The 16832-nt window shown below is 48.7% G+C and overlaps 1 protein-coding gene and 1 long non-coding RNA gene across 3 annotated transcripts; one reads left to right on the top strand and one right to left on the bottom strand.

Annotated features, from left to right (window-relative positions):
• The first annotated feature begins 117 nt into the window (after nt 1–117).
• Tada3 (transcriptional adaptor 3) lies at nt 118–10697 on the top strand. Of its 2 annotated transcripts, XM_034511242.2 has the most exons (10): nt 118–261; nt 620–675; nt 1616–1840; nt 2303–2553; nt 2678–2783; nt 4807–4948; nt 5033–5136; nt 6258–6367; nt 6903–7088; nt 10196–10697. In XM_034511242.2, the coding sequence occupies exons 2-10, from the start codon at nt 670–672 to the stop codon at nt 10386–10388; spliced, it is 1323 nt and encodes a 440-aa protein (XP_034367133.1). In that variant the 5' UTR covers nt 118–261; nt 620–669; the 3' UTR covers nt 10389–10697. The 2 variants fall into 2 exon arrangements, with proteins under 2 accessions (XP_034367133.1, XP_034367134.1); XM_034511243.2 differs by lacking the exon at nt 620–675 and having other exon boundaries at nt 121–261.
• LOC143443501 (uncharacterized) lies at nt 260–15983 on the bottom strand. The gene is made up of 3 exons (XR_013112561.1): nt 15906–15983; nt 10850–11004; nt 260–338 (listed from the first exon to the last, which is right to left on the bottom strand). It is a non-coding gene; the product is annotated as an uncharacterized LOC143443501 (long non-coding RNA).
• Between the last annotated feature and the right edge of the window lie 849 nt (nt 15984–16832).

Genomic DNA, 16832 nt, shown 5'->3' with positions numbered 1-16832 from the left:
AGCCAGTTCCGGAGCAGTTGCTCCGATCGCCCTGAACTCCCCGCCCCCTCCTGCGGCCCGGGGCCTGTAGGAGGCCGCAGAGAGGAGGTAGGAGAGGCGGGGGTTGTGTTAGGGGCTCCCTAGAGGACGAGGACCCTGGAGGCGGGATCTTGGGGCGACACACAGGTGGAGCCAGCCATTAAGCAGTCCCACTTCTGTGCCAGGCACTGAACTGGGCACTTGACGAGCATCACTTCTTAATCCTCAGAACATTCCAGGGAGGTAGGTACTCTCGATGCCCCCATTTTACAGATTCATACCTTTTAATGGGGAAGTAGACTGAGGCATCATCTTTTGTCCTGGAAAGCAACAAAAAACAACAACAACAAAAAAACAAAAAACGGAAACTCAGGTTAAGTAACATGTTTAGAAAGGCACATAAGAAAATGGGCTGGAACTTAGTTCTGTCTGCCTGACCAGCCTGTGTTCCAAGCTGGCTATGGACACAGAAAAAGTGCAAAGGTGGAACGGAATGAGCCGAGGAGAGGATGGGAGGACCCTGTAAGAGTGCTAGAAACGGCCCAACGTAGGGAAACAGAAGACAGGGCACACTGGTATCTCCTCTCCCTTAATGCTGCAGATTCTCGAGACTACAGTGGTTCAAATTGCAACTAGGAGGCCGGCCTAATCATGCAGGTTTGTACACCTAGCTACTTGGGAGGCTGAAGCAGGTGGCTTATAGTTCAAGGCCTGGAATTCATTGGGGGGGGGGGGGGGTTGGATGTAACTGTAACATAATTCAGTTTGGAGAATTTGTGCCTAGTATGAACAGGCACTGTTTAAATCAGGTGTGGCACATGCCTAAAATTCCATCTGGGAATTGGGAGGTGGAAATAAATCCTTGGCTGCATAGCTAGTTTGAGACCAACCTGGGTCCTTTATCCTAGCACGGGGATAAAGAGCAGGGCTCAGAGCCCAAATCCTGGCGAGTAGAGGCAGGCACTTTCTGGGTAGGGGGGGGTACGGGGGTGGGGGGAGCTCTTTGAATTTGAGACCATCCTTATCTATGTAGCGGATGAGTACCAGGCCACTCAAGGCTACATAATGAGATTTTTGTCTCCCAAAAAAATGGGGTGGGGTGGGGTCTGGAGATGGATGAGACCCTGGTTTCAGTGCTACCAAAAAAAAAAAAAAAAAAAAAAAAAACCAATAAATTGCAGTCAGGAGTCTAGTCATGTGTACATACTCTTTTGGAGTCCTTCTTCTTTCTTTGTCAAAAGAAAGAAATCAGGCAGTGGCAGCACACGCCTTTAATCCCAGAACTCTAGAGGCAGCTGGATCTCTGAGTTCAAGGCCAGCCTGGTCTATATCGTGAGTTGAGGCCAGCCAGAGTTGTTATATAGAGAAACTCTGTCTCATAAATAAATAAATAACATGGAAAAATGTTCCCTGCTTAAGGTTATGTACATAATTCAGTGAAGTAAGCCTTCACTGGTGTACAGTCAGGGCTCTGCGAACAGGAGCTTTGCCACCGTCCTTATCTATGAGGGTACTGAAGCCTGGTTTCTTTGTTGGGTCTCTCTCCCCATGCTACTTTGTCTCCTATCCAATGGACTTCTCCTCTCTAATTTTACAGGGTCCCATCTCCTGGGCCATGAGTGAGCTGAAGGACTGCCCATTGCAGTTTCATGACTTCAAGTCTGTGGACCATTTGAAGGTCTGTCCCCGGTACACGGCCGTGCTGGCCCGCTCCGAAGACGATGGCATTGGCATTGAGGAGCTGGACACCCTGCAGCTAGAGCTTGAGACCCTGTTGTCCTCTGCAAGCAGACGACTTCGCGTCCTGGAAGCTGAAACCCAGGTGATTCTCCACAGGGGACATCACTAGAGACATATTATGTCCAGTTATGGGATGGGTCATTAGGTTCACTCCATCTGCCAAGGCTAAGGGATGGATGGGGAGAGATACCCACATGGGCATCATGACAGAATAGTTAGCTCTCTGCAGATACCAACGGCCAAGGATGCCATCCAAAAACAAGCAGCAGCATATTTCCCCAGGACTGCTGGGCCCTGGCGCACAGCCTTTTTTTAATTTTTATTTTGTTAATCTTCCTGACAAACCATCTGTGACTAGCTTGGGTGGCAGAGGTAAATCAGAATGTAGACCTACAGTTAAATTCATGTGAGAAAAATCACAGAGAAGAGCAAGGGGTTTTGAAATAGGATTAGTTAATAACCTCAAATTCTAGATTTCAGTTATCCATGGCAGGAAAGAAGTGCCCTGTCTCTCCTTCTCAGGGGCTGTCTTTGTGTGTTTCAGATTCTTACTGACTGGCAGGATAAGAAAGGTGACCGACGATTCCTAAAGCTAGGTCGAGACCATGAGCTTGGTGCTCCCCCCAAACATGGGAAGCCCAAGAAGCAGAAACTGGAAGGGAAGACAGGACATGGGCCAGGCCCTGGCCCAGGACGACCCAAATCCAAAAACGTTCAACCCAAGATCCAGGAATATGAATTTACTGATGACCCAATCGATGTGCCTCGGATCCCCAAGAATGATGCTCCCAACAGGTTCTGGGCCTGAGCTCATGGAACGGGGCTGGAGGGGCCTTGAGACTCTCGGTGGAGTCTTGGAAGGCCCAGGGCCAAGGCTGGAGGAGTGTCTCACCCACTCCGGGTCTGCTTCTCCCTGTAGGTTCTGGGCCTCTGTGGAGCCCTATTGTGCCGACATCACCAGTGAGGAGGTACGGACACTAGAGGAGCTCCTGAAGCCCCCAGAAGATGAAGCTGAACATTACAAGGTAGAAACCTGAGCCTTGCAGTCAGTACAGAGGGCTCAGAGGTGCCTGAGGATCCTAGGCAGCAAAGCCTGCATCACCTACTTTCTCTCTTCCCAGCCTCCTGCCTGCTCCATTACCCCTGCAGACAATAAGGCTCAGCTTTTCTGTCCCCTAGCTTTTTTCCAAAGAGCCTCTGGACACTCTCCTTGCTTTTACACTTGGGCAATGCTTTCTTTGTTTCTTTTTCTTTCCTTCCTTCCTTCCTTCCTTCCTTCCTTCCTTCTTTCTTTCTTTCTTTATTTTCCCTTCCTTCCTTTCTTTTTTTTCTTTCTTTCTTTCACATATAAAAGTTCCGGTTTCTTTTCTAAGACACTAGAGTTTGCTATGGTGCCCAGGCTGACCTTGAACCCTTCAACTCAACCATTGTCCTCTCTCACCTCCTCCCGTCCCCAGGTGTCTGGGACCACAAACATACCACTATACCTGGCTTAAAAGTTGATTTTTGTTTTTTGTGTTTTTGAGACTGGAATTCATTTACCCCAGGCTAGCCTTGAACTTTGTTAGCTAACAATTACCCTGAACTTCTGATCCTCTTCCTCTGACTCCCTAGTGCTGGGATTATAGGTAGGTACCATCATGCCCGGTTTATGCAGTCCTGACACAGAAGCCAGGGCTTTCAGCACTCCAGACAAGCTCTCTATTAGCTGAGATGTGTCCCCAGCAAGTTAGTTTTTTTGATCATAAAAATAAAACATGCTCCATTAAAGTAGATAAACTTGTGAGGTGAGGACTCCTCCACAGGACAGCCGCCACCTCAGTTGCTCATGACACAGACCTGCTTCTTGGGCTCCCCTGACTCCTGTTAGCCACAGGATGGAGTCCAAGTGTTTCAGTGCTTGGTGACACCCCAGTTCTCTCCAGTTGTCCTTGGCCACATCTCTCTTTCCTGCTGCCTTTATCAGCTACACCAGACATGTTCCCTCCCCCTGTCCTCACACCAGGGTCTACACACAAGCTCTTCTCGGCCTGACAGACTGCCTCTTCAAGGCCCCAAGTTCATGCTACTGCCACCAAAGATGCCTCTGCAGACTCTCCAGCAGAAAGGGGGAGCTGGGCCCAGTAGCTCACCCCCGTTGCACTCGGGAGGCTGAGGCAAGTTTAAGGTCCTCTCTCCAAGGAGAGTAAAGGATATGGTCTCACTTGGTGCCACCACAGTCCCTGGGCTGCTTTAAGTACACTAACCTGAACTTGAAAACTGTTTATCTGAGGCCAGAGATGGAGTCGGACTGCTCAGTGGTAGAGCAAGTGCTTAGCGTGGGCAAGGCCCCAGGTTCGGTCTGGACCAAAAGTACTGCTACCACCTGACGTCTCACCAAGTCAGCTTGTCCTGTATCAAAGCGATGGCTCAGAGCATTGGAGAAAAGGCAGTCATTTTGACAACAGCAAGTTTAAGCAACAGAAGAAAATAATTCCTTCTCCCTGCTTCGGGCCCAAGTTCTCTTTAGAGGAATTACCTCTGACCAAGAGGGGCCACAGAGACAGTATTTTGTACTCCGTGTCTTTTTGTTTGTTGGTTTGTTTGTTTGTTTTTCTACCTGCCTCCCGAGTGCTGGACTAAGGATGTGTACCATCGAGCCGGCTTATATTTTATATCTTGATAATGCATATCAGCTTCTAGGTGTATTTTGATTTTTGGTTCTTGTTTGTTTGTTTATTTGAGACAAGATAGGGTTTTGGCGCAGGCTCAGATCATCCCAGTCAGCCTCCAAAGGGCTGAGAGGACAGGTGTGTGTGCCACGCCCAGCTGTTTCCAGTCTTTCTATACCTGTTTCTCTTACTAGAGTGAGTGTAGAGATTGTATCTTGTTTGCCTTTTGTGGCACCAGCCTTGGCCTTGGGCTAGGGACTTAGGCAACAAATCTGTGAGGAAAGAAACAGAATGAATGGATGCTTCCTGACAGAGTCCTACGCCAGGAGAGCCTCCCACACTCTAGTCTCAGATGGCGGTGTTTACCTCTTGGAGTTGAATGGCCTCTTTGCTGCAGATTCCCCCACTAGGGAAACACTACTCCCAACGCTGGGCCCAGGAGGATCTGCTAGAGGAGCAGAAGGATGGGGCTCGGGCAGCAGCTGTGGCTGACAAGAAGAAAGGCCTCATAGGACCACTGACGGAACTAGACACAAAAGGTAAGCCTCAGCCTCCGTACACCCAGGCCTGGATCTGAGTTCCCAGAGCTTCAGCCCTCCTGCTGTTCTCCCTGTCCACTTCAGATGTGGATGCCCTGCTGAAGAAGTCTGAGGCCCAGCATGAACAGCCAGAAGATGGGTGTCCCTTTGGTGCTCTGACACAGCGCCTGCTGCAAGCCCTAGTGGAGGTGAGCAGGCTGTTCAACTGGGAACTGCAAGCTAGGCATGTGGCATATGCTTGTAATCCTAGCAGCATTTGGGAGACAGAGGCAGGAGGCTCTGAGCCCAGGCATCCTGGTTACATGTGACTGTCTCATAAAATACACACACACACACACAGGTGCTAGCAGTTTATTGCTATTTGAGTTTTTGAGATAGAGTCACAAACTAAGGACTAGAACACTAGAACTTTTAGTCATTCTCCTGCCTCAACCTCCCAAGTTCCAGGATAACAGATGTAAGCCACCACACGAGGCTTCCAAAGATGCCTCTGCTGAGCATTGGTTAGGGGGATTCCATGCCTCCTCTGACTGGAGGCATGAACTCGTGAGGGACGTGAGGGTCAGAAAAGGGATCTTTTTCTTAAGACCACCAGCTAATAAGTGAAGGGAGGATTCAAGCCTCGCTTGGGGTTTCCATCTTAACATCCAGGCCCGACCTCAGAATCACCTTTTACATCCTTGAGCTTCTGTTTCCTCTTTTGGCCCTAACACAGTAGGTTTTCTCTCAGAAAACAGTCTGGGATAGACTGAGGTGAAGAGAAGAGGAAGTCTGGCTTAGCCCAGCAGAGACTGCAGCTTATGTGGCTTTTCTTCCTGACCAAGTTCTCTCTGGGTGTTGTTACTGCACTGTGCCCTCAGAAGTTGAGTAAGGAGGCGTATGTGAAGGAGCCTTCTGGGTGTGACTGTGACGATTCCTTCTGTGCATCACTTTCCCTGGAGAATTTGTCCCACAAGTGCCTGTGACTGCCGGGTGCCTGGGATGGAGTGTAGCTAGCTGCTGTGGGGGGAAGCACGGTGTTGGGATATCTCAGGCCACACCATGCTCCCATAGTGCCAGGTGCCTAGTCTGTCACTGTTGCTCTGTGTCTCCCTGTTTTTATATAGACACTCCTCTCCCCCCTCAAAAAATGAATTTCTAGAACCCAAAAAGGAATGATCAAAGCTTTGGAGGAAGCTTTTTAACACCGGTGGATGAAAGAGATGACAGATGTTACTACCTAGCCTGTGAAGACTATCTGTTTGTCTGAGAGGAGCAGAGAAATAGGAATGTTATAACACTCTCCTCCTAATGTCTCTCTGGTCTTCAGGAAAATATTATTTCCCCTATGGAGGACTCTCCTATTCCTGACATGTCTGGGAAAGACTCAGGGGCTGATGGAGCAAGCACCTCCCCCCGCAATCAGAACAAGCCTTTCAGGTGAGTGCCACCCCAGCTGTGCTCTAGGCTTGCCTGTCAGCTTCGCTTTGTCTCTTCATGGGGAGACATGTCTTTGTTAGCAGAAAGGCTGAGGACCCTTTGGCAAAGCAGAGTTGTCATGTGGGGATGCTGGCCTCATTTCTGGACACAGGCTTAGTCCAGACTTGATCACCGTAGCTCTGCTCCTCATGGAGATAAGCCGAATGCTCACCTGAAGGGATCGCAGGCTAAGTGCCAAAACTGGATGTGAAATAACTTGGAACTGTTAATCATTACAGAAATATGTGACATGAAACAATGAAAACAGAATACCAAGAAAGGAAAAGGATTCAGAATATACTTACGAGTTACATATAGATAAATAAAATGGGGGAATATATATTGTAAAAGATTGCAACTCACAATTTGCAACATATCACAAGGCCTGGAACACGTGTGTGGCTATGGTGGGTGGTTTCACTAGGTGAGAGGAAGCACCAGGGTCCTCTGAGGAGGCTGCTGGCCCTCAGAGCTCAGGTGCGCGCCTTGTCTACAGTGTGCCACATACCAAGTCTCTAGAGAGCCGCATCAAGGAGGAGCTGATTGCCCAGGGCCTACTGGAGTCCGAGGACCGGCCTGCTGAGGACTCAGAGGATGAGGTCCTTGCTGAGCTGCGCAAACGGCAGGCTGAGCTGAAGGCACTCAGTGCACACAACCGCACCAAGAAGCATGACCTGCTGAGGTGAGTGAGCATGCACCACGGAGCAGGCCTGCTTCCTACTGTGTGTCTCAGACGGGTCCTAAGTCCAGGGGATGGCTCTAGCACCCACAGTGGACAGATGGATGGGTTTGATTCCAGTTTTAGATTTACTCCACTTTAATCATGCATGTGTGAGTGCAGGTGTCTGTGGTGGCAGAATGCTTCCAGCCCTGCAGCTGGAGTTACAGGTGTTTGCTACTGCCCAGTGTGGGTGTTGGGACCTGAACTCCAGTCCTCTGCAAGAGTAATATACTATACCGCTGAGCCATTTCCAACCCTGATTCCATTAAGTATAGTTTGGTAACATTCACAGTGTTGGGTCACATTTTGCCTGATTTTGTGTTTTTATGTGTGCTTTGTTTTTCTTTATGGTATTTCTTAATCAAAATACCACAGAGGCGCTGGGCGGTAGTGGCGCACGCCTTTAATCCCAGCACTTGGGAGGCAGAGAGGCAGGCGGATTTCTGAGTTCAAGGCCAGCCTGGTCTACAGAGTGAGTTCCAGGACAGCCAGGGCTACACAGAGAAACCCTGTCTCGAAAAAACCAAAAAAAAAAAAAAAGAATACCACAGAGGCACTGGGAAGTGAGCTCACTGGGGAAATGCTTGCCACCAAGGCTGACCTCTTGAGTTCAGTTTTCAGCTCCCACATAAGAGTGGGCCCCAGCTCAGCACATCCCTAACTCCGGCGCTTGGATGGGCATGAACAGGTGGATTCCCCAGAGCTCGCTGACTAGACAGCCTAGCTGACTAGGCCTGCCTGAGATCCCAGTGAGAGATCTGTCTCAAAAAAGAAGGCAGACTGCCTGCAAGATTGCTCAGCTGGTGAAGACCCTTGCCACCAAGCCTGACCACCTGAGTTCTGTCCTTAGAATCCAGATGACAGAGAAAGAAAACCAGCTCCTGCAAGTTGTCTTCTGGCCTCCACATGCACACCATAGCATGTCCTAATAGACAGACAGACAGACAGACAGACAGATTATAATAGAAATAAATAAGGTAAAATATGATAGAGACATCTAGTATCAACCTCTAGCCTTCATATGTGTCCACACATGTATAGGTACATGTAAAACATACACAAAACACATTATAGAGGAAATTGGAAATGATAAATACCAGTATGCTTTCTACTCAGACATTGCAGGCCACCTGTGGTTTTGATTGGCTAGTTACCCCACACTTGTTTTTTGAGAACCAGTCACAGTTCATTTTATGTCACCTCACATTCGACTGCACTGATGACAAGGGTATAGGTGACATGTGAAGGACGTTGGCAGGAGCTCAAGCACGGCTCCTTGCTGCTCACAGGCAGACCTGTGGCGCAGCTTCACAGAGCCCCACAGCAGAGCGCACTCACTCACTGGACCAGCTCTTACAATCTCTGGTGCAGCAGTAGGGCTAAAAGGAGAAGTACATTCGTGTTCTCTTCGGTGGTTAAAGGAGACACACCATTTAAAGGAGAGGCAGCTATGGGCTTTGAGAGCATCTGAGAATAAAGAAAACAACGTGCGCTTAGTGCCCACTGTGTGACAGAGTCTTGGACACCTTCTTTCATTTGAAAGACAGCTCAGGCAGTGGGTGGTGGTTTCTCTATTTACCAGATGAGGGATAAAAGCCAGTGAAGTGGAGCTTTGTTGAAAGTCACATCCAACAGAGAGCTGGGCTGAGGTTTGAGACAAGGGAATTCATGTTCCCTTTCAAGGGCAAAGAGAAACCCACAGATGTGAAGGGCAGGAAGGATAGGGACAAATGGGAGAGCAGTGTGGCGCAGCTATAGAAGGGAGGAGTGAGGTGAGGAAATGGCGTGGGCCTCTCTGAAGGCTGCAGCTCAGCCATGGGCCCTGCTGGACTCCGGCTGCAGCCAGGTCACTCTAGGCCCAAGCAGCAAACAGGACTCAATTTCCTGGATACCTTCAGCTCCACCATCAGTAAAACTAAGTCAAATCCACGCCCAGCAGGCAGATCACCTTTGAAGAGAGACCATTTAAAAGCAAGTTGAAGCTTGGTGTGCATGTCGAAGGGCTAATGCAGGGAGAGCAGGAGCTAGAGGCCCAGTTGAAGCTGGTTTTTCCAGATCTTTTGTTCACCTGTGCTCAACTTGAGCCTCAGTCTCTTCACTATTCTAACATGGAAATACTAATCTCTTCCTTTGCAAGATTGCTGTGAGAATTAGCTATATGTCCATGTGTATGTATTGTTTATGGGTTGTTTTTATGTGTGTAGGTGTTTTGCCTGCAAGTATGTCTGTATCCCGTGTGTGCACCTGGTACCTACAGAGGACATTGGATCCTCTGGAACTAGAATTAGAGATCGTTATTAGCCAGCATGTGAGTGCTGGGAACCAAACCTGGGTCTGACAGACAAGCTTAACTGCTGCGTCCTCTCTCCAGCTCCTGCGGGTTTCTGTTTGGGTGGGTTGTTTGTTGGGTTTTGTTTTTTGGTTTTTTTTTTGGTGGGTTTTTTTTTTTTTTTTTTTTTTTTTTTTTTTGGTCTTCTGAGACAGTGTTTCTCTGTGTAGCTCTGGCTGTCCTAGAACTTGGTCTGTAGACCAGGCTGGTCTGAAAGTCAAAGGTCTGCTTCCCTTAGCCTCCAGAGTGATGGGATTAAAGATGTGTGTCACCATGCCTGGCTTCTAGGTTTTACTTTTTAAAGCTAGAGACAGAGGTTCACACCTACAATCTTAGCAATTGAGAGGTAGAGGCAAGAGGATTGTTCAGGGCCAGAGGAGGCTTTGGAGTAATTTCCAGGTCAGCCTGGGCCACATTTTGAAACTATCTTAAAAAAAAAAAAAAAAAATTAGAGTAGTTTTAGTGACCTACTAAAATTGATAGAAAAAAAAAATTGATAGGAAGGTAGCGCTCGATCTCCCTGTGCTCCCACATGCTGCCCTACTATAAGCAGCATTAACTTAGCATTTTCAGAGCACTTGAATAATGCCTTCCAGGCCAGGTCAGTGTGGCTCTGCATCTGTATCTACCCTGGGCAGTATTGAAACAGCCCCCACTGGGATTATTAGGAGGCTCAGTCTAGAAAAAAGGAAGTGATAAACTCTGGAGATGGGTTAGCCATGACACGTGGTCCCCACAGGTTGGCAAAGGAGGAGGTGAGCCGGCAGGAGCTAAGGCAGCGGGTCCGCATGGCAGACAATGAGGTCATGGATGCCTTCCGCAAGATCATGGCTGCCCGGCAGAAGAAGCGTACCCCCACGAAGAAGGAAAAGGACCAGGCCTGGAAGACCCTGAAGGAGCGGGAAAGCATTCTGAAGCTTCTAGACGGGTAGCCTCACCTGCTGCCGGCCATCTCCCTGGCCTGGCACAAGTCCACTTCCTCTGACGCCTTGGCCAGAGGCTGCCTATCAGATGACCACAGTCTCAGGGCTGAAACACTCAGGCCACTCAGCTGAGCTTTGTGCAGCCAGTATGCAAGGCCTTCCTGCGCTTGCCTGGACCCAGCATCTGCCTGATGCCCCAGATGAGCCAGTTGCTCCTCGTCTTACCGTCTTACCCTTTCCCTCTTACCGTCTTCACACCTCTCCCTCAAGGACTTCTTCCTTGAGGTTTTGTAAAGTACAAACTTAAGAATAAAGTGACTGCTGTGTTTTGTTTTTCTTTTTAAACAAAAAGTTATATATATATAAAAAAAAGCACAAGTTTTGAGTATCTATTATTTGTGAGGCAGGAAGGACAGGCAGGTGAAAGGGTTTAGGAGGGCATGTTTGGTGTCTCTGCTGAGGCCACTCACCTGTGATATTTATTTTTGAGCACTTCTCTCTGAGGGTGCCGGTGGTAGGAGGGCGGCTTCCTGGTTTTCTGGGGCAGGATCACATTCAGAGCCACCAAGGACCTGTTCCTTTAGGTGTTTCTTCAGTGCCAGCTGTCACTGGGATGTCGCTCCAGCTGTGGGTGGCAGGCAGGGTCTGTCACTGAAGAGAACCTAAAGCTAGCTGGCCGTGGCCTTCCCAAAAGAGTGCCAGGCAGTGTTGCAGATGGCCCTGTGTTGTATCTAAACCCAGATTGGGGCTCTCTGCATTTCTAGCACATTCTCCAGGGTTAAGCTGTCTTTACTGCAGTGGTTCTCAACCTATGGGTTGTGATCACTTTAGGACTAAAATAACCCTCTCACGGGAGTCACAAATCGGATATTTTCATTGTAATTCATAACAGTAGCAAAATTACAGTTATAAAGGAGCCACAAAAATAATTTTATGGTTGGGGGTCTCCAGTTATGAGGAACTGTATTAAAGGGTTGCTCATTAGGAAGGTTCAGAACCACTGGTCTACTTGGATCTTGTTTTAGTAGTTTTGTTTTGAAACAGGGCTCCTGGCTGGCTCTAAACTTGTGACAATTCTCTTGCTTTGTTCAGCCTTATATCTGCCTGGATTGTAGGCCCGAGCCTTGGTGATACCTGACCTACTCAGAGTTCCAAACATGCAGCCACAAAGTTCTACCCACAGTGGAGGCAGAACCTACCAAGATCAAGGCTGATAACAAAACAAATGCAGGGTGGGCTACCAACATTGAATCATAGTCTGCGTGGGAGCCAGCCCAAGGAATGCACACACAGTATACTCTGTTCTCTGAGTTCTCTCCAGGCTAAGGTTAGAACTGGAGAGCGTTGGCAGTCTGCTACAGAAAAGGAGAGGCAATGACCTTTGAGCTGAGCCTTAAAGAGATGTGATGGCAAAAGCATGTTATCCCAACACTCAGAAGCTGAGGTAGGAAAGCTGCAGGTTCAAGGCCTGCCTGGGCTATATAAGGAGACTGTGTCCTTAAAAAAACAAAGGTAGGAGGGTGGCATCGCTCCATTGCGGGAATGTCACTGTCAAGACTGGGTGGATTCGCCGGGCGGTGGTGGCCCACGCCTTTAATCCCAGCACTTGGGAGGCAGAGGCAGGCGGATTTCTGAGTTCAAGGCCAGCCTGGTCTCTGGTCTACAGAGTGAGTTCCAGGACAGCCAGGGCTACACAGAGAAACCCTGTCTCGAAAAACCAAAAAAAAAAAAAAAAAAAGATTGGGTGGATATGTTCCCCAGCTTGGCCAATCATAATGATTGGTTCAAAAATGGCCATGTGACTCAACCTGGGTCACTCAGGCTTTCCTTAAAATTGCTCTTTGGGGTTTGGAATGGTTATATGAGCCTACATTTTCAGCCCTTAGGAAGTAGAGACAAGAAGGTCAGGAGTTTAAGGACAGCCTCAGCTACTTCGCATGTTCAAGCACAGCTTGAGTAAGTTGCTTGAGACCTTGTCTCAAAAAATGTAACAATCGGAGTTGAGTATGATGGTGCGGCCCATGATACAAGCACTGTGGGGGTGGAGATAGCAAAATCAGGAGTCCAAGGTCATCCTTGGCTGGACATCAAGCTTGAGTGTTAGCATCAGCCACATCTGACACAACGGAAAGGAAAGGGAAGAGAGGGGAGAGAAGGAAAAGCAGAAGAAGGAGGAAGAGCAAATAAGGAAAACTTTCTGAAGGCACCCAATGACATGCCAACTCAGATGCAGGAGATGGAGAAGCAGATCGTCCTGGATCCACGCACACACCAGAAGCCATACGACCTCCTGGACACAGACTACCTAGTTATATCAGCCTCTAGAGGCTTCAGTTAGCTTAAGCTAGGTTGTTTTGGAGTTTTGTCATATGTAAATAAAAAAGGTCTGACTAATCAGAGTATATTTGGACAAACAGATGGATGGAGGAAGGGCCTGAGGGAATGACATCAGGCTTTCTGCCTGCTTCTAGATACAGGGGCAAGTAATGACTCGTTATCTCCAGACTGTTCCTAGCTTCTCTGGAAAAAAAACAACACCCACACATGAAACAAAGACAGTAACTCCAACAACAGTGATGCAATTAAATGCTCAGAAGTTATTAGTTAGGTACCAGCTGCTGTTCTAACCTTGTTTGAGCATAGGGTAGAGTACCAACAGCATCCCATCCTTCACAGATGGGAAAGCAGAGGCTTAGGAAGTTACACACCGGGCTGGAGACATGGCTCAGCGGTTAAGAGCATTCATTGCTCTTCCAGAGGTCCTGAGTTCAATTCCCAGCAACCACATGGTGGCTCACAACCATCTGTAATGGGATCCAATGCCTTCTTCTGGTGTGTCAGAAGACAGCAACAGTGTACTTATACATAAAATAAATCTTTTTTTAAAAAAAAAAAAAAAAAAAAGGAAGTTACACACCTTGCTTGGTTTAAGTGGTTGAGCCAGGACACAACCCCGGTCACGTGACTTGGAAGCAGTCCTTTGTTCTATAATTCAGTGGACTCCCTGTCCCAGGGACAGCCTGTGTGAATAGCACTGCTTTCCCTCAGGCAAAGCCCAGTTTGTGCAGCCAAACATGGCAGCCTTGCTTACAATCCCCTTACTCTGACCACTTGTTCCCATAGCCATTAGGCCTATCCGTAAGTTCCACAGGTGGCATGGGAGGAGGGTCCCAGGAATAGATGGAGTCTTGTGAAGGAGGTGAGATCCAAGGCCCCCAAACTGGGTAGAAGTGTGAGAGGAGGAAGGCAGACACTGTACAGGCAGTGTGCTTGAGAACCGACAGGACCTGGGTCCTTCATGTTCAAGGAACAGCTGTGAGCATTTATTATGCCACATCAAAGAGGCCAGGTGGAGCACTTGGGAGGCAGAGGCAGGTGGATTTCTGGGTTCGAGGCCAGCCTGGTCTCCAGAGTGAGTTCCAGGACAGCCAGAGCTATACAGAGAAACCCTGTCTCGGAAAAACAACAACAACAACAACAACCAAAAACAAAAAACAAACAAAAAGAGGCCAGGTGGGGGCTGGGCTCTCTACCACAGACCCTGATCCTTGCAAACTGCCTACTACAAGGTAAGTAGTTCTGTGCAGGATGACAGAGGACAGCGAGGCTCACAGAGATGTGACACCTTGCTGAGGGTCTGCAGCCTTGGTACAGGCAGCTACTGTTCCCAATGCTATCCCCAGAGAGCTCTTTTGTTGCTGCATTATTTTTTATTATTTTGTATTTAGAATTTTAAGTTCCATGTAAATATCTGTGCACATGGGTTTAGTTCCCTCAGAGGCCAGAGGAGAGCATCAGACCCTCTGGAGCTAAGGTTTCAGGGGGTCGTCAGTGGTCCGACATGGATGCTGGGAACTGAACTGTGCTCTTGACTATTGAGATGTCTCTCCAGCCCAGTTTGGTTTCCTTTTAAGGCAGAGTTTCATGGATCCTAGTCTGGTCTCCAGCTCACTCGTGGGATGAACATGAGCATCTGGTCCTCCTGCCTCTTCTAAATGTTGGGATGTCAGGCATGTACCACCAGGCCTAGTTTATGCTGTGTGGGGATGGGAGGTCCCAGGGCTTTGTGCATGGTAGGCAGGTACTCTACTGAGCTACACCTCTGGCCTTACTTCTGAATAGTCCTGACAACCATGTCCCCATGTCACTGGGGTCAAATCAGGCCTCCTTTGGGGATTTGGAGGAAAATGGCTTTCCTAGGAAGAGGAGGAATAAGTTCCAGCCACTGATCAATTGTCACTTGAGGCCAATCAACACTAGGACTAATTGGGTAAAAGTGTATTGAATCTTGCTTGGCCCTAGAAGGGGTACACCTGCCACCCAAGCGTGTTTTCCCAGAATCCCAGGTGCCTCTGAGAGCAGAGGGACGAGGCTATGCAACAGTGCATCCCCAGGCAGCCAGCTCATGAAAGAATGCCTGTGGAGGCTGCCATGGATCCTCTATCAGCAGGTAAAGTTGCCTTCTGGCCCTTCTGGGGCTCCAGACAGAGAGAGAGAGAGAGAGAGAGAGAGAGAGAGAGAGAGAGAGAGAGAGAGAGACCTAATGGCCTGTGGTATAATGCGATGTCTGGGTACCACTGACTCCATCTCCTGGCTCTACTTCCTCAGTCACACGTCTGCTTCCTTACTCCACAGCTGCTTCCAAAGGTACAAGTGACTAAAGCTCCTGTGACAGGAAGAAGATGATGGACAGGCAAGTAGTAAGAGAAGGTATAGAGGAGAGTGAGCAAGCTGTCAGGGACCTGGGGCAGAGAGTGACTCAACTGTAGCTCAGAGGGCCAAGAGGAGCTTCAGGGAGTTGCTGGGTAAAAGATGACATTCCAGACAAAGGAACAACAGGATGCAGAGGTGTGAGCAGCTGGCCTGTTTAGAGAGAAGTGAGAACTTCAGCATAACTGAAGCCTGGGTGTGTGGAGGGGAGGGGAAGACAGACAAAAGCTGCAAAGTAGGTTAGAGCAGGCTGGGAGAGACCGGAACCAGTGCAGCCTGTATTCTTCAGGTTATCAAAGAAGTCCCTAGGGACCAGTGAGTTGGCTCAGTGGTTAAGAGCACTGGAGGCTTTTCCAGAGGACCCAGGTTTAATTCCTAGCAGCTACATGGACACTCACAATGGGATGTAACTCCAGTTACAGGGGGATTCTAGGCCCTCTTCTGGTCTCTGTGGGTACTTGCATGCATGTGGTGCATAGACATATATACATGTGAAACAGTCATACACAGAAAATAAAAATAAGGGAAAACCATTAGAGAAGGCCCATGAGGTGGACCCAATGGCCATGGTGGGTGAAGCAGACAGAGATGCTGGCCCAAATGGAGCTACTGCTGGTCCAAATGGGGTTACTACTTGTGTGGGATGGATGGCTCCAGCAGGGACAAGTTGCTTCCCTGTAGGATCCCTATGTGTAGTTTAAAACATAATCAGAAAAGTGTCTGCAGCTAGATGGCCTACATCTTCATGCATGACATCTTGAAGTGAGTCACACCAACTACAAAGTCATGCTGGACCATTCACAGGGCTCCACCCACCTTCTGAGACATGGGAGGCACAGCTGAATCCTTCCCACTGATGATCGAGGGCAAGCCTGGCATATCTCATGGCTGCAGCACCTACCAGGCAAGGGCCACTGCAAGGCAGGCTAGGTCTGCAAGGAGGATAAGCAGATGTTGTATTTCTGGGATGACTTCAAAGGTTGTCCCAAAATGTACCACATAGTCCTGCAGGTGAGGGCGCTTGAACGGAAGGGTACCTGTGGCTCTGGGGACAGAATTCAGTGCTTCATGTACAGTATGGCCACCTACACACCCAAGTGACTGCATCTTCCCTACCATGAAAACTATGATTCTGAGGGCCCACACAACCCAGTAGAATACAGGTGAGGGGCACTATAGTACCCCAGATGGCAACAAGGTGCAGGGGGCCAAAGGGCAACCTGACAGAAGCAGAGCTTTCCCGACTCAACATCAGATAATCTAATCTGATGTTACTTAATAGTGCTTGCTAGCTCAGGAGATATTGGGCTGGCAGGTGGTAGATGAGAAACATCTGGGGCTAAGGTCCCCTAAATGGCAGTTACAGAGATTTGCTTTGCTCTACCCTGAAGATGACGTCTTCTGGGACTAAAGACCAGGCAGCACTCATGTCTCAGAAGCTGCACAGATGGCTTCCTACATATGGAACCTAGAGAAAAACGTGATAGGGACAGCTGGATCAGTGTAAAAACATCTTCAGGGAAAGGACGCTGTACCTAGACTGTGTACTCCATCACTCCCTGCTGTTTCCAAACCACATACATGCATGCATGCATTCATACGTACGTGCATGCATGCATACATACATACATACATACATATATACACACACACACTGTGTATGGGCCCTGGATGTGTGTGCCTCAGTGTCACCTGGAAACCTGAGAAAAACAAAAACTCCCTGGCAAAGACTCTCAGACCAGG

The sequence above is a fragment of the Arvicanthis niloticus genome, chromosome 9 (genome assembly GCF_011762505.2).
Source record: "Arvicanthis niloticus isolate mArvNil1 chromosome 9, mArvNil1.pat.X, whole genome shotgun sequence".
Taxonomy (NCBI): Eukaryota; Metazoa; Chordata; class Mammalia; order Rodentia; family Muridae; genus Arvicanthis; species Arvicanthis niloticus.
The sequence above is the reverse complement of the archived record's forward strand: the minus strand, read 5'-3'. Positions and strand labels throughout refer to the sequence as shown.

Coding starts and splice junctions, on each gene's coding strand:
- Tada3 (XM_034511242.2), top strand. Junction 2,784..4,806: donor ATGAAGCTGAACATTACAAG/GTAGAAACCTGA, acceptor TCTTTGCTGCAG/ATTCCCCCACTAGGGAAACA. Junction 5,137..6,257: donor TGCTGCAAGCCCTAGTGGAG/GTGAGCAGGCTG, acceptor TCTGGTCTTCAG/GAAAATATTATTTCCCCTAT.